The following is a 23,593-nucleotide window of genomic DNA, read 5'->3' as shown; positions in this document are numbered from 1 at the left end:
TGGTCAGTGGAAAAGAAAGCTTACAAATAAATATACAATAGGATTACATATGTTTATATATGTGTGTATATGTATGTGTCTATGAATATATATGTGTGTATATGCATATATCTGCATACGTGTACATCTGTACAAAGGGATGAATGCATCATTCTGTAGTCACGCACCATTCAGGGGGCACGTGGGTGATTCAGTCGGTTGTGCGTCTGACTTTGGCTCAGGTCATGAACTCGAGGGTTGCGGGTTCGAGCCCCATGTCAGGCTCTGAGCTGTCAGCACAGAGCCTGGAGCCTGCTTTGGATTCTGCGTCTCCCTCTCTCTTTCTGCCCCTCCCCTGCTCTTGCTCTGTCTGTCTCTCTCTCTCTCAAAAATAAATAAACATTTTTTAAAAGTTACACACCATTCAGGTACGTAAGCAGAGAATAAAAACAATGCCTGGGAAGATACTAGAAAGATATTCAACAAAGTGTAAATGTACATAGCAGTGATTAGTTAGATTATAGGTGATTTCTTTTCCCTTTATGCATTTTTTTAATGTTTATTTATTTTGAAAGAGAGAGAGGGAGAGAGTGGGGGAGGGGCAGAGAGAGAAAATCCCAAGTAGGCTCTGCATTGTCAGCGCTGAGCCCATGCAGGGCTTGATCTCACAAACCATGATATCGTGACCTGAGCCGAAATCAAGAGTCAGACGCTTAACCAGCTGAGCCACCCAGGTGCCCCAGATTATAGGTGACTTTCATTTTTCTTTTTATTTAGTTTTACTTTCTAATTTTTCTGAAAAGAATATGTATTACATAACAAAAAATTGTAAGAGCAGGAAAAAACACATTATTTTCTATGGTGTCTCATAAAGTCCAACCACTGGTCTTGTGAATGCGAATTTTGTGTGTGAATCCAAGGCCAGGAATGGGGGTAGGAGGATAAAATGGAGACTGCGGTTTTTGACTGCTTCCTGGACAGGTCTCTGCGAGCTGCTCAAGCTCCCATGTCAGCCGATCTGGATTCTAGATTCTGCCTTGCTCCTGAACTCTCTGGCTCTCACTTTCCTCTGGCAAGTGGGCAGATTCAGCTGGACTCCCAGCTGGCAAATCAGAGACGGAATCAGAGCTTCTCAGCTAGGCTGAGAAAGATGCTGAGCTTGACCCAGCTTCCTTGGGAAAGGATGCTGTAATTGATTAGTGATGCCCGCTCCAGGCGGCACATGGTAAAAAAAAAAAAAAAAAAAAAAAAAAAAAAATATATATATATATATATATATATATATATATATATATACCACCAACCCTCCCAGCCCAGAGATGGTTGCAGTCTTGCCTTCTTCACCTTCCCAGACTCTTTTTTAATACCTTGATTATGGTATGGCATTATGGTTAGCAATTACTCAGTGGGAGCCCTGTCTTATTTATTTTGTAGTTGCCAATTCCAGAGTCGGGCTGGGCTCCCAGGGGCACTCAGAAATGAATGAATGATGGATGGGTTACTCTGAAAGTAATTACCAAGTGTGTATTCAGTTGCTAAATACGGGTGTGCAGCTTTCCAAGGTACCTGAGGCTGTTGTTTGGCTGTGTGAATCCTGCTTTATTAGTACACCATTTAATGCACACCGGGTTGTAACATGCACACCTGTTAGAGAGAAGAAGCCATCAAATGCCATCCTTCTAGGTGGGTTCCAGCATGTGCAGGAGGATGGTGTGGGCAGTCTCATCACGGAGAGAGCACTGACTGCTGGTCCACCATCTATCTTTATCATATATATATATATATATATTTTTTTTTTTTTTGCGGTATAATTGAGATTATATTTGTTTCCAACATAACGATTCAATATACCTTCATCATATTTTTGAGCTGTCCTCTTATAGTATATTGGTTTGAACACAGGGCTTGAATTCAGGCTGGATTATTTTGGGCACATCATTTTAATGCCACTTGAATGTCCTCAGCTTTCTCATTCATGAGAAGTGGCCTCTAGCTCTGAAAGCAACACGACCCCGTGCTGGTTCTCAGCCTTCATGGAACCTTCTTCCCTCCTGTGACCTCCCTGACCAATTCCCCAGATGGATAAGTTGGTGGCAGCATCTCAGATTGTGCCTATTTTCACGAGACGTCATTTGCACCTGAGAGAAACTTTGGAGACCTCACACCCTTCCTGTTCTCCCACGTCTTGCACACTTTTCCTTCAAAGAACTTTTGCCCACCCAGACCCGGAAGTGTGTTATCTCCTCCCGTCCCTCTCCCCCTCTCCTCCCTCGCTCTCCAGGCCCATCTGTCCTGTTTTTCTTATTCCTTTTTTACACCCCTACCCCACCCTCCCCAAGGGCCCTCAAGCTTCCTTCTCTCTCCAGCTCCCAAGGGAGGGAATGTTCTCGTACCTGTTACGACAGAGACTTTCCACTCCTAGTCTCCTCCCTAGTCCATCTCCTCAGGCTCCTCCCTCAAGAGCGCTCAGACCTGGCTCCTCACAGGCGCCTTTCCCCCTCTGCTGGGGGATGGGTGCCTGGACCCTGCCTGGTTAGGAAGAAACAGCCCAGCCAGAAGCTCCAACTACTGTAATTGCTCTCAAATGTTTGAGTGTGTGGAGGATGGGCTCTGGGCCATGGGCAGGGGCCAGAGAGCTTTGCATATTCACAGGATGTCCTTGGACAAACAATCCAGGACAACAAAGGCCTCCTGGCTGCTGGCACTTGGCCCCTGCCCCAGCTCAACCGGCCCGGCACTTGTCAGGGCCGCTTCAGCACCATAAAGCGGCCTTCTTTCTTTTCTTCTAAATAGATTTTCAATATCTTCAGAAGGATGCTGGGGCAAGGTTCAGGAGCTGGGGGGCCAATGGTCCCCTCCACGTGGGGCTCCCCTGGAGGATGGCGAAACCCCCAGACCTGCAGGGCAGTGCCTGTAAGTGGGAGCTGGGAAGTGGGCACAGGGCTCCTATTCCCCCCAAGTCCTGATCAAGAAGACTCCTGGGATTTTGTGATAAGCCTAGCAGCGAGCCTAGGGACAGCAAAAATAATTGAAAGACCAACGTGACCTGGGACACAGAAGCTTCTGGAAGAGCAGAATGGCTCCATGTATGGCACTGCTGGGAGGCAAGGTCAAGAGCTACCTGCTGCCTGGGACCATCCGGAGACGTGGGGACTGGGAGCTGAGTGGTCAAAGGGCCAGATCTGTAAGTGGCATGAGTGGGTGGGAGAGTGTAGGCCTTTTCCCTGGGGGCTGGGCAGTGCTTCTCTGCGGAAACAGCCAGGAGCCCCCTCCCCACTGTTGGGGTGTGTGCTCCTCAGATGAGAAGAAGGAGCTGCCACCTCCAGCCTATCCCTGGAGCCGGATTCTGCCCGTTGTCCAGCCTTGCTCTGAAATGGCCCACCCCTCTGCCCGCACAGACTCCCTCCCCGTCGTCGGGGGTGGAGATTGCCAAGCCCTAGATCTGAGCCCTGCCTGCCTCAGTGTCCTCCTCGGAGACAGGGAAGAGTAGCAGCAGCTCTCCAACAAGGTGAGGATTAAAACAGTAAATGTGTGTGAAACACTCAGCCCAGGCCGGGATGGGACCATGGTTGTTAATATCAGTATTCACGGCGGTGGCCCGGGGCCAATCACTTAACCTCTGTGAGCTTCCATTTCCTCATTTGCAAAATAGGGAAATAAAAATAGCTGTTACACTGGATGGCTGTGAGGTGCAGAAGGAAAAATCCTCGTACGCTGTAGATGATCACACCCGCAGTAGCAACTCATTCAAACCTCCACACTTTGAACGGCCCAGTTAGGTGCTCCTTTCCCAAAGCTGAGCGTTATTGTTCACCGGCATCCTGATCCCTGCAGATTTTTAAAGGTGTCCAGAAATTGTGTCTGAGAACACAGTCGCCCCCACCCCCCGCCCTTATTCCCAGCTGCCTGAGTTGTTCTCCTTCTCATGGGCTACCTCGTCCACTGTGACAGAAAAACACAATGCTTAGGAGAGTTTGCAAGCTGGGCCGCTTCTCCTCTGGGACAGAACACTCCAGTGAGCACGGACATGGGAACAAGCTGGGTTTCACTCCTTCGGGTCCCTCCTGTGTCCTGTGTACACGTGATCTGCGTGCGGACTGCAAGCCCAACGTCTATGGGCCTGGATGGGGGTATATTTTAATTTTCTTTACGTTTATTTATTTTGAGAGAGACAGAGAGCATGAGTGGGGTAGGGGCAGAGGGAAGGGGACAGAGAAAGAATCCCAAGCAGGCTCCGTGTTGCCAGCACAGAGCCCGATGTGGGGCTCAGTCCCATGAACTGTAAGATTAAGACCTGAGCCGGAACCAAGAGTCAGACGCTTTAACCGACTGAGCCACCCAGGCGCCACCCCGGGCAGGGGTATAAATGGCCATGAGAGGAGGGGCTCAGGCTTGAGGCAGTCAGAAGAGCGGGGACTGGGGAGATCGAAGGGCCGAGTCCTGGAGTCCTAGGAGCCGCTGTGACCAGCTCTGGCTTGCACGGCCGGGTGCGGGCCTGTAAGGTCCAGGACTTTCCATTGGTCAAGAGAAGCCAGAAATCTGGATAGCTACACAAAGTTTTCCTGGCTTTAAATAATCACGGTGCAGGTCAGACAAGGCACATTTGCGGTGGAAGACAGTGTGGGGGCCACAGTCGGCCCCCTGCCCCATGCAAACCCACATACTGTCACCCTATTACCAGTGGGTGGGGATGTTTCCCCTTCTCCCACCACTTCTCCTTGGCTGCTGCTGCTGGCCCGAGACCTATGGCCTGACACCTGGACCTCTCCCTGCCCCAGCTCTGTCTGCTCACGGGCTTTCCTCCCACAGCCATGCCCACCCATTAAAAAATGGCTGCCCCACCACTTTGCCCGAATTCTCCTCCTCCCTCGAGATGTCCTCAACCCCAGCTTAACACTCAGTGGCTCCCTCCTGACTACAGGCTTCCTGAAGCCAAGACACCCGCCCGGCATGGCATCTGGTACCAAAGAGAGTCCTTTATGAACAATTACACACTCCTCAACCTGCTGTCTGCCACCCCACCTCCCACCTCAAATCCCAGGGCTCCCATACAGCAGCTCACTGCCGTCTTTCCGTGCCTTGGCTTTTGCTGTGCTCACTGCCTGCGGTTCCCTTCTCCCCTTGTGGATCAACCCTTCGAAACTCAGCTGGAGTCTCAGTTCTTCCACTGTGTCTCCTGGAGAGACCCAGCTGCGTTTTCCCTGAATCCCCACTGTCTCTGTCTTCAGGCGGGTGTGAAACCAGGAATCTCTTGGCCTTGCTGTTCTTACCTTTCCAGGTGTGCAGTCTTTTCCCCACTGGAGGTTGCTGGGCATCACAGACACATTTGCAACCGAAAGGACTTGGTAGCATTACCTGTCCTGCTTATAGTAGGCGGTCACCGAGGGCTTACAGAAAAACTGGAAAACTCAGGGCTTGCTTATCAATAGTGCTTTCCGCTGTTTTTCCTTTCAAATCTCCAGAGAATGGGAAGCAGCCCCTGGGTTTCCCTAATTCAGAGAATACCAGCTTCATACCCTGTGCCCTACAGTGCTTTGCTTCCATGAGATCTATCCTACGTATCCAGGAGGGACCACAGAACTCACCCCTTCTGGGTGAGCATGGCCTTGTGTTTTGTTCTTGTCTTTATATGTGCAAGTTCCTGTTCAAGAGGAAAACCCTTCCAAAAGCACCTGGGCCCATGTGCCAACACCGGCCTGGGCACACCCACCTGTTTTGCACACCTGTCAGACCAGTGCTACTAGCCCACTGCTCTGGGGACACTTGTGAAAGCCAAGGCCGGCCTCCTGAAGGAGGCCAGTGGGCAAATGAAGCCCCCACTGCATTTCTGTACCCAGGGTCATGGATTGGGACCCCAGAAGGAATCTCTTTTTCTGGTATTGCCCTCCACTTCTGCACTCTGTTTTCTCCTTTCCACGATCAACTGGAGAGGGACAAATGTGGCCCTCAGTTCTCCGTGGTTCTGACCAGTTAGCACTGTGGCCCAGTGGCTCTTCTGCCAAAAACTCGTATCTTAAGATTTTATAAGATATTACTTAAATGAAGGGGTTCTGTGACCAAATATGTTTGGAAAATACTACATAAAAGTACATCCTGGTTCTTTACTGCAGGACTTGTCAGTGCCTTTCATGTGTGTGCTTCTCCAAGAGAGTGACCACTCACGTACCACTTGTACGCTTTTTGAGACCACGCCTTTGTTCAAAGACAATCTCGAGAGAGCACATGGTGAAGAGTGTACTCTTGGAAACGTGATTTTGCAGAACACGCAGCCAGCACCCAGGCCTGGGCCTTCCCGCAACACTGCTTCCTCATGCAACTCGCCCTCTTCCCCCTCTAGCCTGCTGGCTTCACTTGAATTGTATTCCCATGTGTCCTGTCTGGCTCCCTACGCCTCTGGCCACCGACTTCCGCAATTCTAAGGCCTCACAGAGGCCTGCGTGTCCCGAGATTACCTTTCATCGCTGGCAGCCATCTCTATGAATTCTGGAACGAAAGTACAAAAGCCCGTGGCCAGGCTGGCACGGCTGACCACACGTGGGCAGGGACTGGGCTTCGTTCTCCTTTGTCCGTCCTGTGCTCCCGGCATGGCCAGGGGACCTGGGGGTTCTAGGAATCAGTCACTCTGGGTTCACACCGACAGACACTGAAAACAGGACAAAGCGTGATTTTCACAATGGCTCCTAGGAGTCTGACATGGGTGGACCGTAAGCTGCCACCCCATGATTTTAACTACTGTTTTCTCGGATTCTAAGATGTCATCAATTGTAAGACACAACATTGTTTTAAGAACTGCTGAAAAAAGAAACACCACATGTAGCATACCAACCAATTGTAAGACATATCCTGATTCCAGAATAATTAAAATTTGAACAATTGTGTGCCTTGGAATTGAGGAAATCGACTACTTCTACGGGTCAGGGTTGGCTTCCCCCTTCATTGCTCATGAGGAAGCTGAGTGGCAGGCTGTAAGGGAGAGGGCAGGAGTCTGGGGTGCTGGGCAGGTATCTGATTGCGGTAGTCACCACACCCCCACATTGCCAGGCTCTGTGTCAAGAGGGGAGAGGGGGGGTAAAACATGCCTGCCTTTACCAGCCAGCAGGCAATCACGGAATCCTGCCCGGAGGCGATGTGTCTCCTACAACATCCCAGCAGGAAAGGCAGCGTTGAGCGCCTGTGTTTTGTAACTCGAGGCAACAGAGTAGGACTGGGCAAAGGTACGCCAAGCCGTCCTGTAAACAAACTGTCAAGCAGAGCATCGCACTTCTCCTGCGATGATTAAAATCGCCACTGATCGATCATAAAGGTAACATAAGAATGGAACTTGGCCAGGAGCATTTTGGAGCGATTCTGAACTGACAGTGACCCTCCCTTGGCTCCCCATCCCAGGGTGACCCGCCTCGGCCTCGACCAGGGAATCCACCCCTGCCTCTTTGCCCCACTTCCCATAAACGCTACAGACGGGAGGCGGGTCAGGAGGACCTCCCAGTGGTCCAGGCAAGAGGCATTGCTGTGGAGGAGTGTCCGAGGGCACGAGGCGGCCTGGGTGGAGTGACCAGCTCTCAGCACAGAGCCCGACGCGGGGCTCGAACTCACGAACTGTGAGATCATGACCTGAGTCGAAGTCAGACGCTCGACTCAGCCACCCAGACGCCCCAATATACTTTATTTTCAATAAATCAGCCAAGGCCCCTTTATTTTTTTATTTTATTATTTTTTTAAGTTCATTTATTTTGAGAAAGAGAGAGAGAGAAGCAGAGAGGAGAGGGAGAGAGAATCCCAAGCAGGCTCCCTGCTGTCAGCATGGTGCCTGAGTCAAGGTCCTTTATAAATGTCCCCCGCAGGGCCACAAATACCCTGCATTGTTTCATGGATCACATGTCCCTCCCCCAGGGCAGAGTCCTCACCGTAAACATCGACACATGCAGCCTCCACCTCAGGAACCTGGCTATTCCCTCCGCTGGAATGTTCTTTCCCCAGGTAGGTGTATGGCTCACTGCTCACCTCACCCAGGTCTGAGCCGGCTTCCTTCCTGACCCTCTTAATACAAACTCTGCCCTCTCCCCCTGTCTCCTCTGCCCGCTTGTTTTCTCTGCCTTCCCGCTAGAATGTGAGTTCTATCTTGGCTTCGGGCTCAGAACAGAGCCTGACGCTTAGCAGACGCGCAGTGTTTATTGTTATTGAATTACACTGTTTTCCAAGTTCTTCTACATTTATTATTTTGTCATATCCTCAATAGTCTTCTGATTTCTGGATGGGAAAAATATCTAAAGGGGACCAAAGGAATTACCCAAGATAGCACTGGGGCTAGGAAGAGGAAGGGGGTGCAGAGCCTTGCGCTTTCCCGCCACCATGGCATTGACCTTTAGGACAACACACCCTTGATGCTCACTTGGCATTTGCCTGTGCCTTCCTCTTCGGTGTGGGACCCCCGTGTCCCGGGCCCTAGCAGCCTCCTTCTCTAGCCAGGCAAGCCGACTGCCCCTTAGGTGGGACCGAGGTTGATGCACTGGAATTCCATCACTTGGGAAACAGGACCCAAATGAAAAGTGTGAAGGGAAGAATTTGGAAGTGGGTGGATGGTGGAAAACTGAAAAGACTCCATGGCAGAGGCTAACTCTGGATCTACCCAGAATCAGCAAGTTCTTAAAAGGTTTCTCCAGCCAGGAGGAAGTGGCCAGGTGACTCATCTCTGAGAAGGGTTACAGGAGGCAGGAGTAAAGCAAGAGAATGTGAGGAAATGACCAAGATTGAAACTGGCCCCTCTGTTTGGACTATTCTCCCCTCCTAGACCTTGGGGGAGCTGACCGACAGAGTGACCAGGCCCTGAGCCCAGACATGGCCCACTGGGACTCGGGACCCACCTGCACCTTGAACATGAACCCAGGGGCCATCACTCCCCATTGCAGTTCTTCTCTAGACCATGGTTCCTGGTCACTGGGGCTCCTGAGAGCCTCCTGTAGAGCTGGGATAAATGTGTGCTCAAACCACCACCAGGACCCCCCAAGCCCAGTCTCAGGGCTGACTCTGGTTGTGACATGATTTTAGGGGGTAACCTCTGCCACAGCATTGGTCGTACCTACTCGTACTCCCATCTAGTAGATGATCTGCCTACATGGAACGCTCGAACTCCAGCTGTGAAGGCACCACAAACATAATCTCTCAGTTAAGAATCTTTGGAAATTGAGGCTCCCAAAGGTCAAGTAACCGCTCATAGCTCTGGCGGGGGTGGGGAGGACCCTAACAAGTTGCCCGCTCGTCTTCTCTCACCCATCCCACTAGCTTCTCCATGGAGCCCAGAACCAACGTATCTGAATAGCCAGCACTCCCAAAGCCAGACAAGGATGGAGCCTGGTATACAGCAGGCACTCACACTGTTTTTCATGAGGCCCTTCCACCGTCTGTTTCTAAGTCCGTGGGTTCAGACAGAAGCCCCTGGGAGGGAACAGCTCTGTGAAAATGTCGAACCAAATGAAGTACCAAAAGGTCCTTGGAAATAATTCCTCTCTTCACATGATCATTTCTCCCTGCTTTTTTCCCAAAGATACTAGGTTATGAAAAGGTGAAGGCAAATAAATAAATAAATAAATAAATAAATAAATAAGTTAATTAACTAAAAAGACTGTGGCTTCCACCTGGGGTGCTCTCTCTGGGATCATACAGCCTAGGGGAAGTCTGTCTCAAAGGAGGCAGGTGGCCTGGAGAGGCCCAGGTGGTGAGGGACGGAGGCATAGGAACTACTGCATGAGTAAGCTCGAAGGAGACCCTCACACCTCATATCAAACCTTCAGATGAGACCACAGCCCCAGCCGACAGCCTGACTGAAACCTCGCGAGGGCTCCCGGCTAAGCCGTGTCCATGCTCCTCACCCACAGAAAGTGTGAGATAACAAATGTTGGCTGTTTTAAGCTGCCAAGTGTTAAGGTAATTTGTTAGCTAGTGCAAGATAATTAATATAGCTCCTTAGCCCCGCAAGAAGTAGGAAAGGATGAGGAATTAAGAAAAGGTGAGCCTGGTAAAAATGAGAGAGGTACAGGGACATCTGGGTGGCTCAGTTGGTTAAGCGTCCGAGTTCAGCTCAGGTCATGATCTCATGGTTCATGAGTTCGAGCCCCACATTGGGCTCTGTGCTGACCGCTCAGAACCTGGAGTCTGCTTCGGATTTTGTGTCTTCCTCTCTTTCTGCCCTTGCCTCTTTCTGCTTGCGCTCTTTTTCTCTCTCTCTCAAAAAGAAATAAATATTAAAAAAAAATTTTTTTTTAAGTGAGACAGGTGCAGATGTCATGGGTGAGCATCTAACACCTGAGGGATTCAGAAAAGGATTTCCAGAGCAACTCAGGGTTACTGTAGAGAAATAGAGCCGCGTGGTTGCCCCAGGCTCTTGGGGTAATCCCAATGCAGAGTCACTCTGCTTCCCCTTGGGTTTCCTAGTGGGGCTGCAGTTAGCAACAGTTTCAACCCTGTGGCAACGTGACGTCACTGAGGAAACTTCTAAATCAGACTGCTGCCCCACCCAATTAGATCAGAACTTCAAGCAGTGGTGTTTGGGAAGTTGTGGTTGTTTTTTTTTTTTTTTTTTAAGTTTAATATATTGGGGTGCCTGGGTGGTGAGTCGGTTGTCTGATTCTTGATTTCAGCTCAGGTCGTGATCTCATGTTTCGGTTCGTGAGATTGAGCCCCAAGTTGGGTTCTGCTCTGACAGCATGGATCCTGCTTGGGATTCTCGCTCTCCCCTCTCTCTCTCTGCCTCTCCCCCGCTCACTCACACACACACATTCTCTCTCTCTCAAAATAAATAAATAAACATTAAGAAAAAATAAAGTTTTTGGGCGCCTGGGTGGCTCAGTCGGTTAAGCGTCCGACTTCGGCTCAGGTCGTGATCTCACGGTTGGCGAGTTCGAGCCCCGCGTCGGGCTCTGTGCTGACAGCTCAGAGCCTGGAGCCTGCTTCACATTCTGTGTCTCCCTCGCTCTCTGCCCCTCCCCCACTCTTTCTCTCTCTCACTCTCTCTCTCTCTCTCAAAACTAAATCACATTAAAAAAATTTTTTAAATACAGTTTCATTTATTTAAGTAATCTCTACACCCCACATGGGGCACAAACTCATGACCCCCAGATCAAAAGTTGCATGCTCTACGACTGCACCAGTCAGGCTATGTAGGTTTTGTTTTGTTTTCCTATCTAAATGCTGTTTTAATTTTCTTATTTCTTTCTTTTAAAAAATGCATACAGGGGCGCCTGGGTGGCTCGGTCGGTTAAGCGTCAGACTTCGGCTCAGGTCACGATCTCACGGTCTGTGAGTTCCAGCCCCTCGTCGGGCTCTGGGCTGATGGCTCAGAGCCTGGAGCCTGCTTCTGATTCTGTGTCTCTCTCTCTCTCTGCCCCTCCCCCGTTCATGCTCTGTCTCTCTCTGTCTCAAAAGTAAATAAACATTAAAAAAAAATTTTTTTTTAAATAAATAAAAAAAAATGCATACAGCTCAGCAAAAGGGGCGTGTGTGTATGTGTGTGTACATGCGTGCATCCACGTGTGCACACGTATTCACGTGCTCCCTACTACCACTCCTTGTCCAGGAAACCACTGTTCTGATCTCTATCACCATAGATTAGCTTTGACTGTTTTTTCAAACAATTTTTAATGTTTATTTATTTTTGAGAGAGAGCGAGTGTGTGTGTGTGTGTGTGTGTGTGTGTGCACGTGTTGGGGAGGGGCAGAGAGAGAGGGAGACACAGAATCTGAAGCTGGCTCCAGGCTTTGAGCTGTCAGCACAGAGCCCGATGCTGGGTCGAACTTGTGAACCACTGAGATCATGACCTGAGGTGAAGTCGGATGCTTAACTGACTGAGCCACCCAGGCGCCCCTAGCTTTGCCTGTTTTTCAACTTCACGTAAATGGAATGTCACAGTAGGTAGATCTGCTTGCTAATTGAGTGATTGGAAGTGAGTTAGTGACTTTCAATGCCTTTGTTTCCTTGTCCGTAAGAAGGGGATAATGGGAACACCCACCTCATGGAATCATGGGGAGCATCAAAGGCATTAGTACCTGGAAAGCACTTAGAATCCTGCCTGGCAAGCAGTGCGTGCACTCAGCCCAGAGTGTTCATAAGCTTTAAGCTGTTTCCTATTTTACATGACAAGAAATCCTGCCTCTGATGCCGATGTTTGTTTACCCACAGCAGCTTCTTGGTGCTGTAGTTTGGTCATCTCTGCTGTTTTCTGACCACAGGACAGTTTGATGGGAGCCAGCGGGAAAGCGGATGAGAGTAGCAGTGATAGCTGACATTGACAGAGCTCTGCTATCAGCTGGTGGCCAGGGCAGCCCATGGGCTCAGCACCTTGCCCGGGCAACGCCTGGCGTGCCACGTGCGTGGTCGCAGGGTGCCGGGAGCCTCACGACACAGGCATTGTTACTGCCACTTTACAGACAAAAACTTTGTGCAGTTTTTCCACACCTTTCTGCGGTCTTTCAGTCCTATTGGCCCAAAACAGAGACATGGCAGGAGACATCACAGCCTGTGGCATTGCCCCGTTGCCCTCATGAGTATCCGGCAAGGGATTCGGCAGTGTTCCTGACTTCCTAGCCACCATCCAGTGACAGAGAAAGTAAGGAGGCTGGCGCTGGAGGTGAGCAGCTTTTCACACGCCAAGATGTTAAAGAGCAATGACTTGAATAACCCTAAACGAGAAAGCCAGCGTGCCCAGGTGTTGTGAAAATCCAGAGGTTTTGACAAGCACTAGAAATGAAGGGATGGATGGACGGATGAATGAGTAATGAATGAATAAATAAACAAATGTGTGTATGCACTTTTTTTTTTTTTTTTAAACCAGAGAACACATGGCCATCCTAGAATATGAAGAAAATCATAAGTAAGCTCCCCGAGGAGCAGGCACATTGCGGATTCTCTGACCACAGCGGAATAAAGCCTGGGTCAACTACAGAGAAGATGGCCAAGTTAACATGCAAAGTCAAAATGCGATATAGCTCCTGGCTGCATGAAACATACTTGTAATACTATCAGGTCTACCTATGATCGTTAAGCTAAAAATTGCCCTTGGAATTGCTGAGCCTGGAATGCCTGTGCCTTGGTCAACAGGGACTGGATTTAGATAAGGAGATGTAAAAAAAAAAAAATTGCTTGTTGTCCTTAGTTCCTGGCACAGAGCTCCTTAGACCCTCAGGATTTACTGTCTGTCGTATGCTCCTGACATGAGCCACCGGGAGATCCTAGATAGCTTCAGGGCAGGGGCTAGTTAGCCAGAGAAAGCAACTATGGGATTGGAAGGTTAGAACTTTCAATGTCACCTGTGACCTCTTGCAAGGGGACAGGGGCACAGATTAAATTCAGTCACTAGTTGCCAGGAGTTTCATCAATCTTTTTTTTTTTTTTAAGGGAGACAGAGACAGAGACAGAGCATGAGCAGGGGAGGGACAGAGAGAGAGGGAGACACAGAATCGGAAGCAGGCTCCAGGCTCCAAGCCATCAGCACAGAACCCGACGTGGGGCTCGAACCCATGAATGGTGAGATTGTGACCTGAGCTGAAGTCGGACGCTCGACCCACTGAGCCACTCAGGTTCCCCCAGGAGTTGAATCAATCTTACCCATGTAACAGAACCTCTGTAAAATCCCTCAGCAGCAGGGTTTGGGAGTTTCTTGGCTGGAGAAAGCACGGAGGCTCTGGGAGGGTGTCACAGCCAGAGGGAGCCTGGAAGCTCCGGGCGCCTTGCCCCGCGCCTGGCCCGCACACATCTTCCATTGCTCTGTTCCTCCGTTGGATCCTTTACAGTAGCTGGTGATTTTAAGGAGAACACTTTCCTTAGTTCTGTGAGTCTTCTAGCAAATCACTGAACCCAAGGAAGGGGTGTGGGGACCCCGGAATTTGCAGCCAGCCAGGCCGAAGTGTGAATAGCCTGAGCGTTTCACTTGCAGCTGGCATCTGAAGTGGGGAGACGTCTTGGGAGACGACCCCTTCACCTGTGGGGTCTGCCTTAACTGTGGGTGGTTAGTGTCAGAATAGAATTGAATTGCAGGACACCCAGTTGGTGTTGGAGAGGCTGGAGAGCTGGTGTCGGGGCCATGTATTTCTTTGGTGTCAGAAAAAAACCACACAGGGAGACTCAGGCTTCCCAAGCACTGGGGGTGAGTGGGAGTGGGGTGGTGGTGGTGGGAGGGGGAGGTGACTACTGGGGAGAGAGGGGTGGGTGCCTGGTCTTTGTTCCTATAAAACTCCCATTAGAGCCAAGATAGCACCTCACAGCCTCTCTGCTGATTTCTGTGTTTGCTCATTTTCCAACTCGGCACTTTCCAGACATACAAAATGGGCATTCCTACAACAGCATTTCTGCTTTCCTGCAAATTGCCTTCATGCAAATTCTAGGAGAATACTTAATGTTTAACCTTGGTATTCTCACCTCAAAGTGGGTATTCACCTTTACTATTGTGCAGAGCCGTGAAAAGAACAGCTTAGGACTAAAATCTGGCTTTGCTTGTACTGACTGTCTGCACTTCCTGTGCTGTGTGATTTGAATTAGACAACGTTACCTCTCTGAGCCTCTCTCCTTATCTGTCAAACTGGCGAACGTAATGCCTAGGCAAGAGGTCATTCGAGAGCGAACAGTTGCAGGCCACCCCCCCGCCCCCCACCGCCGTCCCCCCACACCAATGCCCGGTCTGGGCAGGCAGTCTGCACAGGGCAAGCAAGCGTGCTTGTTACCGTGGTCTTTGGATTAAAACGTGCTTACAATCTTATCTGTAAAATAAATTCCAACCTACAGATAGAACTGAATGACCCATGAAAGTAACGACGTGCCAATATTGAAAGTGTCAGCTTCCCCAGGATGGGCAGGCAGCCTCTGAGGCCAGGACTAAGCAGAAGGGGGCAGGCCAGTGGGCGGAGGGGAGCCGTCTCTGTCCTCTCCCACCTCAGCAAAGGCCCCAGTGCCCCGGGCTCTCTCCATCTAGGTTTCTGCTGGTGTACTCCAGGAGGCCATCAGATGACCTGCCTAAACATGAGCTGAGCTCTGTGTGTGTCTTCAGTGCTTTTGCACACTTAACCCTCAGGCCCTGTGACACACTGCACGTGAGTCTCCTGGGCTGGCTTTCCTTTACTTCTTGAGGTCTCGCCACGCATTGGGAAGCACCGAGAGGGGCTCCACTCGCCTCCATGACCAGCCAGCTTCTTTGTTTCCAGACTCAGAGCACTTTATTAACATCATCCGGTTTACCCTCCAAATATTCCTGTGACTTCTGCCAAGACATACCTCTGGGTTCGCAGTATTGGAGAGGTTCCCCAGGACTGGCACCGACGGCAGCAAGGGCAGAGCACGGGGCCTCGTGGTGTGTGGCCATGGGCTGGACCGTCTGGCTCGGCTTTATTTGATGTCTACCTTTTCATCAATAACGATAAGGCCATGACGGGGGACGACTAGGGTCAAGCGTCTGCGTTCACCCGAAGGGCCCTCTTCCTGGTGCTGTCCCTCCTTCCCTCATTCCCGGGGTTGGTCTGAATGCAGCGGGACACCGGCTTTACCCAGGAGACTCGACGCTCACAAAACAATTCGCTGTTCTTGTGCACCTTGCAATAAAAATGTTAACCAGCTGTTGCTTCTTACCTTTAACCTCACCTTGGGTCCTCGGCTTGTTTCCCCGGCCCATCCCAGCCCTGATGGAGGGTGGGTTATCCCAGCCGAGGATGCGGCTCCCTGGGGAACACGGGGAGGGGAGAGACAGCTGGCTCTGGCTGGCTTCATAGCACCAACGAAAGAAAACAACAGACTTAAAGAAAACGCGTCTAAATACTTGCCAGCTCCTCCTTTTCCACGTGCAGAGGTCGGAGAAGAGTTTTGTCCCTTCCAATTGACTCAGCTGCACAAACCCCTCTGCAGGGCCATCTGCCAGAGACTTCAGGCCCCGAGAACAGTCCCAGCGACCTGTCGCCCCACTGGAAAACCTGGCCTATGTCCCGCTAACCCCATGGGCCTCTTCTCATTTCTCAACCCCATTAAAGAAACAGGTCGGAAATATTTTATACCGTCAAATACTTTTCTTAAGAAGCTCCCCCCTCCCCCCGCCTTTTTTTTTTTTTTTTTTTCAAAAACAAAGCCAAACTAAGAGCAGGAGACGGCGGAACGCAAAACGTGATAACCCTTATTTTCCCCTCACACCTCCTTTCTCCCTGCCCCTCTGCTGTCACTATCTCTGTGTTCAAGAGCCACACAGAATGCTAGATGAAGCCAAAGACAAGGGTGCCCAGAATAACCAGAAACTAGGAAAAGGAGATGCTCACCAATTCCTGGCAGAAGATTCCGAGATACTCCTGAGAGTCTTACCGTGCTGAGGTCAGATGGGTCGACTTGCACGTGTGACTCCGAATTTTTTTAAAATGTTTATTTATTGGGGCGCCTGGGTGGCTCAGTCGGTTAGGCATCCGACTTCGGCTCAGGTCATGATCTTGCGGTCCGTGAGTTCGAGCCCCATGTCAGGCTCTGTGCTGACAGCTCAAGCCTGGAGCCTGTTTCAGATTCTGTGTCTCCCTCTCTCTCTGACCCTCCCCCGTTCATGCTGTCTCTCCCTGTCTCAAAACTAAATAAACGTTAAAAAAATAAATTTAAAAAAATGTTTATTTATTTTGAGAGAGAGAGAGAGCATCAGTGGGGGAGAGGCAGAGAGAGAGAGAGGAGAGACAGAATCTCAAGCAGGCTCCACACTGTCAGTGCAGAGCCAGATGCAGGGCTCGAGCTCACAAACCATGAGATCATGACCTGAGCTGAAATCAGGAGGCTGATGCTTAACTGACTGAGACACCCAGGAGCCCCGTGACTCAAATCATTTTCTGTCAGGGCGCCTGGGTGGCTCAGTCGGTTGGGCTTCTTATTTCAGCTCAGGTCACAATCTCACAGTCCGTGGGTTCGAGCCCCGCATCAGGCTCTGTGCTGACAGCTCGGAGCCTGGAGCCCGCTTCGGATTCTGTGTCTCCCCCTCTCTCTGCCCCTCCCCTGCTCGTGCTCTGTCTCTTTCTCTCTGTCTCAAAAATAAACAAACATCAAAAAAATTAAAAAAAAAATCTTTTTCTATCAATAGGACTCTTGGGAGGGGAACATGAACCCACTTGAGCGGATATGGGCCAACCCCTCTCTGGAGAAAATACCATAACACTTCATGGTAACAGATCACCGCAGCCCCCAAAGCCTCATAAATGGCGGCCTGCCCCGACCATGTCGAGCTGGACAGACCTCCTCCTTTGCACTCTCATCTATGTGGGGTCGCTGGCCTCTGGGCTCCCACAGTCCCAGACTCAATGTACCACAGGGACTTCATGGCATCTGTCACCCCTGTGTTTTGCTTGCCTTTTCTATCCCGGGGCTCCTGCAATGCTGCTGCTCTGTGAGGATTGTCCTTAGCAGGAACACTCCGGGGTCACAGTCTGGGGACACTTACTCTTCCAGTATCCTCTGGGGGCACTGGGGACACTTACTCTTCCAGTATCTTCTGTTCCTACACATATCTTTCCCGGAATGCCTCACCTGACACACAGCACTCTCTGTACACTCCTTTGGGGGAAATATTTTATTTATTTATTTTTAAAATGTTTTTTTTAACTCTTTACTTTTTTTTTTTTTAATGTTTATTTATTTTTTGAGAGAGAGAGAGAGAGAGAGAGAGAGAGATTGAGAGCCAGAGCATGAGCAGGGGAGGGGCAGAGAGAGGAGACCCAGAATCTGAAGCAGGCTCCAGGCTCCGAGCTGTCAGCACAGAGCCCGACGCGGGGCTTGAACCCACAGACCGTGAGATCATGACCTGAGCCGAAGTCAGATGCTTAACCGACTGAGCCACCCAGGCGCCCCTATTTAACTGTTTACTTTTTAGAGAGAAAGAGAGAGACAGGGAGAGAGAGAGAGAGAGAGAGAGAGAGAGAGAGACAGGGAGAGAGAGAGAGAGAGAGAGAGACCGTGCATGCACTAGCGGGAAACGGGCAAAGAGAGAGGGAGACAGAGGATCCAAGGCAGGTTCTGTGCTGTCAGCACAGAGCCCGATGTGGGACTCAAACTCATGAACTGAGAGATCATGACCTGAGCCGAAGTCAGATGCTCAACCGATTGAGTCAGCCAGGTACCCTGTAAATATTTTAAACACATGAACAGTGTACAGAAGAATGTAAAAAAATATTCACACACTCCCATGGTTTCATTAAAGTCTGAATATTTTGCCACATTTGTTTCAGGCCTTCAAAAAATAGTACATAAACAATACAGACAGCCCATGGCTTCCTTGATCTTAGTCCCCATCCCTACTTCTCAGAGACACCACAACCTTGAATTTAGTGTGTTTTAATCTCAAACATGCTTTTTAGATTTTCCTACAGTGCTCATCCTTAAATAATATGGTACTGTTTTGTACATTTTTAAATTTCATGGAACTCTACCCTACTCTATACATTCTTCTGAAGCTAAGTTTTGTCATTCATTCATCATTGTTTTTAGTTTTGTCCATGCAGATACATGTTGTTCTAACTCATTTATTTTAACCATTGTATAATATTCTGTTGTATTAAAGTATCACGGTTAAAGGCACCTGGGTAGCTCAGTCAATTAAGTATCTGACTCTTTTTTTTTTTTTTTTTTTTTAATTTTTTTTTTTCAACGTTTTTTATTTATTTTTGGGACAGAGAGAGACAGAGCATGAACGGGGGAGGCGCAGAGAGAGAGGGAGACACAGAATCGGAAACAGGCTCCAGGCTCCGAGCCATCAGCCCAGAGCCTGACGCGGGGCTCGAACTCACGGACCGCGAGATCGTGACCTGGCTGAAGTCGGACGCTTAACCGACTGCGCCACCCAGGCGCCCCAAGTATCTGACTCTTGATCTCGGCTCAGGTCATGTTCTCATGGGTTCGTGAAATCAAGGCTCGCATCCGGCTCCTCACTGACAGCATGGAGCCTGCTTGGGATTCTCTCTCTCTCCCACTCTCTCTCTGTCCCTCCCCCTCTCCCTCTCTCTCAAAATAAATAAATAAACTTAAAAAAAAAAGTAAAGTATCACAATTAACTTATCTATTTCCTGCTAATGGTTTTCTAGTTCCTTTTCAACTTGGCTGTCTATGCTGCAGTGAATATTTATGCACTTGTGTGTGAGTTTCTCCAGGGTGGATCTCTACCCTCCAAAGGGATGGCTCCACTCTACATCATGAGCACGTCGTGAGTTCCCCGTCCTCATGTTTGTACGGATACTTGGTACTGGCAGACAAACACTTTGACTAATCTGGTGTATTGGAGGTTATGATGGTTAATTTCATGTGTCATCTTGGCTGGGCCTATTCTGGATGTTTCCGAGAGGTGTTTCTGGATGATGTTTGCGCTTATTAAAATGGTAGACGTTGAATGAAGCTGACTGCCCTCCATAACATGGGGAAGAGAGAGGGGGGCTCATCCAATCAGTGGAAAGCCCAAATGGAACAACAGGCTGACTTCCCCAAGCAAGAAGAAATTCTCCAGCAATCTGATCTTTAGATGTCATCTGCAACATTGGGTCTTCAGACCTGAACTTTAGCGCCAGCTTTTCCTTGGGTCTCCAGCCTGCTGGTTCACCCCCGCGGAATTTGGAGTTGTCAGCCTCCATAATTGCATGAGCCAGGGCCTTATCTTTTTCCACGTATGCACATCCTATTGGTTTTGTTTCTTTATTCAGAGGAGCTGTAACTGGCACAGAGGTAGTATCTCTTTGTTTTTTGAAATCCATTTCTGTGATTACTAATGAAGTTGACCATCTACTCAAATGTCCATTTGACATTTGGATTACCTCATCCACAACTTGTTCACGTCTTTTACCCTTTTTTTTTTTCTCTCATTGGGCCATTTGGTTTTATTCTCATTGATTTGTCGGTATTCATGTATTCTGATTCTGACTCTTTGTTAGTTATATGACTGCACTGCAAATATCTGAATGTGGCCAAACGCTGAAAACTTTTGTATGAGCAATGTTTTTTAAAAATATAATGTGATCCTTTTTATTATGCTAAGTAGTCTATTAATTTTTGAATTAAGTTTTTCCCATTTGTGTCCAGTTTGAGAAAATAATTTCTTACCCCCAGTTCGTAAAGATAGTGTTCGATATTTTCCTCTAAATTGTTTAAGGTCGTCGCTTTTTATACTGAGGCATTTAGTGAACATAGAGTTATGTTTGCAGGTGTTGTGATGTAAGTAACTTATTCTCATATGGATAACCTATTATTCCCAAGTCATTTATTGGATGAGCCCACCATTCCCCTCTTATTTACTAATCTATAATAATCCTTCTGTCATATGTCAAATTTCCATATTTCATTCTCTTAATTATTATAACTTCATAATTAGTCTCGATGGTTATCAGCTTGTTGAATTTTACCAAAAAAAAAGTGAGATTTGGGATGAAATTGTATTAATTTAGAGAATAATTAGGGGGTGATTGTCATCTTTGTTAAATAGAGTCTAGAACATGATAAATCGATCACCCCACTTACTCATATTTTCTTTTATGCTCCTAGCAGCGCTTCAAAATTTTCTCCAAAAAAAAAAAAAAAGAAAGAAAGAAAAAGTCTCCCTAAACTCAAATCAAAACAAAAACAACTTACACATCTTCTGTTAAATGTATATAGAGCTATCTTGTAGCTTTAGTTGTTACTATAAATGAGATCTTTTTTGCCTACTATATTTTCTAATTGGTTTAACTAATCACGTACAATGGTACTAATTAGTGTGTATTACATCTAGCACATTTGCTCGACCCTCTTTCCGTTTGAATAGTTTATTTGAAAACCCTCTTGAATTTTCTACGTAGTTCATCATACTGCCTAGAAATAAGGACATTTTTGTCTTTTTTTGGGGGGGGGGGTCAGTTCTCACTTTTCTTATTTGTTTCTGTTTTATTGCCTTCAGCATGGCTTCCAGGATACTGGTACATCAATAACAGACATCCTTGTCTTGTTCCTGATATTGACGTACAAGCTTCCAAAGTCTTGATGTTAATTAGAATGTTTACATTTTTGGTAGACATTGCTGATCACATTAACGATGTTCCAATGATTTTATTTTGAATACTCAGTTGATTTACTTTAATTCACCCATATCTTTAAAGTAAGTTTATTCATTTTTTAAAATTTACCTTAAATATCCTTTTAGTTGCCATCTGCCACTTTGATATGTAATAATTTTATTATCAATCTATTCCAAAGAAACTTCAGATGTAATTTCCTCTTTAAGCTATGAATAATTTGAGTTCCCAACATATTAATGTGATTAATGACTACTGAATCAATGATTTCTAATTTAATTGGGTTGCACTCAGAAAATATGATCTATGTGATTTTGGTGCATTCTAGACACTTGTTGAGTCTTTCTTTGTGACCTATTAGGTGGTCAAATTTTTAAGCGATCTATATATTTCCAAAGAAAATAATGACTATCTTTGGTTGAAGACGTTTACACATACACACGTGCACACACAACCGTTAGATAATGCCTGTTACTTTTATTTTCCAAAATCTTTCATATCCTAATATTTTATTTCACTTGCTTGGTTTTATTTTAGTTGCTTGGTTTCTCAATTTCTGGTAAAGTTAGATGAGTCAAAATTCTTGACTTATAATTCTGTCAATTTGCTTACCATATTTTGAAGTGTGTGTGCGTTAGACACATATGCATTTCGAACAATGATGGCTTCTGAGTGAATTGGTGTCTTGATTATTATGTGGTTTCTCTCCTTATATTACAGTTTGTCTGTTCCTGCTAGCATTTACATGGTGCCTATTTTTCCATCCCTCTATTTTTAGCCCTTCTGTGTGGCTTTGTCCTAGATGGTCTCTCGGAAGCAGGATATAGCTGGATATTTTAGAAATCCAATCTGATAATTTCTCTCTTGGAGTAGGGTAAGTTTAAGCCTATTTATAGATGCTATGCTGATATATTTCAAAGTATTATTACTTTTCTATCAAGTGTTTTGTGTGCTTTTTTTTTTTTTTAAGTCTTTTTTTCTTCTTTCCTGTCTTTCTCTTCCTCTGTTGCCTAATGAGTAGAGTGAAGCTCCGTGAAGAATTGTCTGGGGTCCTGTAATCATAGAGCTCGCACGCTGGAACCGCCCACTGTCTCCACTGAAGCAGCCGGTGCTCTCTGGGCTCAGAGCCGATCAGCTGCCTGCCGTTAGTAACTTACTCCTTGAACACAGAATGACGCTAATTCAACACTCACCCTGGCTCCAAATCCATAATTTTACTCGTAACGTCTATTTTGTCACTTGACGTTCCTGCGCACCTCCTCTGTGCCTTTCCAGCAGCAGCGGGACCACAGTGCTGCCTTTTGGCAACAACTGACTAAAGCTGATTAGCAGCCGTTCCTTTGGGTGGGTCCACTCTCCAGTTCACCACCGCCCCCAAAAGGGTCAGCCCGGAGTGAGGCAAGTGAGGCTCCAGGAGCAGAAGTTGCGCAGGCCTTCGCCTTTCAGGTGCCAGCCCTGTACTTGCAAGATCCCGAGAGTGAGTTCCTCCTTAAAATGTGCACCCCGTGTCCCAGCTCTGGTCCCCACCACTCCCTACTGCGGCCCCCACAGGGAGGTCCCACTGGGCTCCCTGGGTCGTTCTACCACTAGAGTGAAGGGGAAAGTAAACTTTTTGCTCTGTTTGTCGCCATCAAAACTGAGTAAACAAAGAGCTTGCTTATCTTGATGAGCACGGAGTTATACAAGGAACTGGGGAATCACCATTTTCTACACTTGAAATTAATATGAGGCTGTGTGGTAACTGCCCTGGAATTAAAATGGGAATAAATAAATAAATAAATAAATAATAAATGCAAGTCAAAAGAGAAATACCACGTTAAACGAATTGAAATGCAAAAAAAAAAATATATATATATATATATATGAAATGCATATATATATATATATATATATATATATATATATTTTTTTTTTTTTTAGCAAACAAAATATAGACCAAAAGAGCCCCGGGTTTCACCTGTCTGATTCCCCTATTTCATTCCCCAGGGTGTTGATTTTGAGGACCCCGAGTTCTCCGCCGGACTGTGAAGGGCCTTGAGTGCCAGGCTCAAGAGTCCCCACAGCAGGACCTTAATCAGAGGGACGACAGGAACAAATGGGCCTTTTGGAAAAACAACCCTGGCTTCTGTGGTCGGAGACCTGACCCGGACTGCGAAACTAAGTCTCCCGCAAAGGTGAGGGCTTAGAGAAGAGGGTGGGTGGAAGGCCTCCTGAGGTGTGGTTGTGCTCACGGAGGGAGTCAACACAGGCTTGGACGAGGCAGTCCTCAGAAATTACTAGATGGTTTTGATCAAGGTTTTTCGGTCAGCGTGTGCGGGGGAGGGGGCGGGGAATACAGGGTGCTTAAACAAGGAGAGAGAACAGGAGAAAGTGGCCTGCTTCGGGTAAGCGGAGTTTGAGGTCGAAATAGCTCGGTATACTGGAATAAAAGGGCCAGGGCTGGGGGGGCGGGGGAACCCCTTACCGCCTCCCCCCACCCGCCCCACTCCGGGTTCTCCCCAGGGGCGCCCCAGCGGCTTTGTCAAGGCCGCCTCTGTGTAGGGCTGCCCTGTGGTTGGAACCCCGCCTGAAACAGCCCCCTCCCGGGAGCCAACTAC

At 48.0% G+C, this 23,593-nt stretch overlaps 1 protein-coding gene across 1 annotated transcript in view; it reads right to left on the bottom strand.

The window, feature by feature from the left end:
* Positions 1-3,871: 3,871 nt before the first annotated feature.
* The window catches only part of LOC122215255 (NADH dehydrogenase [ubiquinone] 1 alpha subcomplex subunit 1-like), a 56,453-nt gene continuing 36,731 nt past the window's right edge, over positions 3,872-23,593 (bottom strand). Inside the window, 1 exon segment of the mRNA XM_042930332.1 lies at positions 3,872-3,921. Within this exon segment, the coding sequence (XP_042786266.1) occupies positions 3,872-3,921 (50 nt within the window).

This window comes from Panthera leo, chromosome A3 (assembly GCF_018350215.1).
Source record: "Panthera leo isolate Ple1 chromosome A3, P.leo_Ple1_pat1.1, whole genome shotgun sequence".
NCBI classification, from domain to species: domain Eukaryota; kingdom Metazoa; phylum Chordata; class Mammalia; order Carnivora; family Felidae; genus Panthera; species Panthera leo.
The sequence above is the reverse complement of the archived record's forward strand: the minus strand, read 5'-3'. Positions and strand labels throughout refer to the sequence as shown.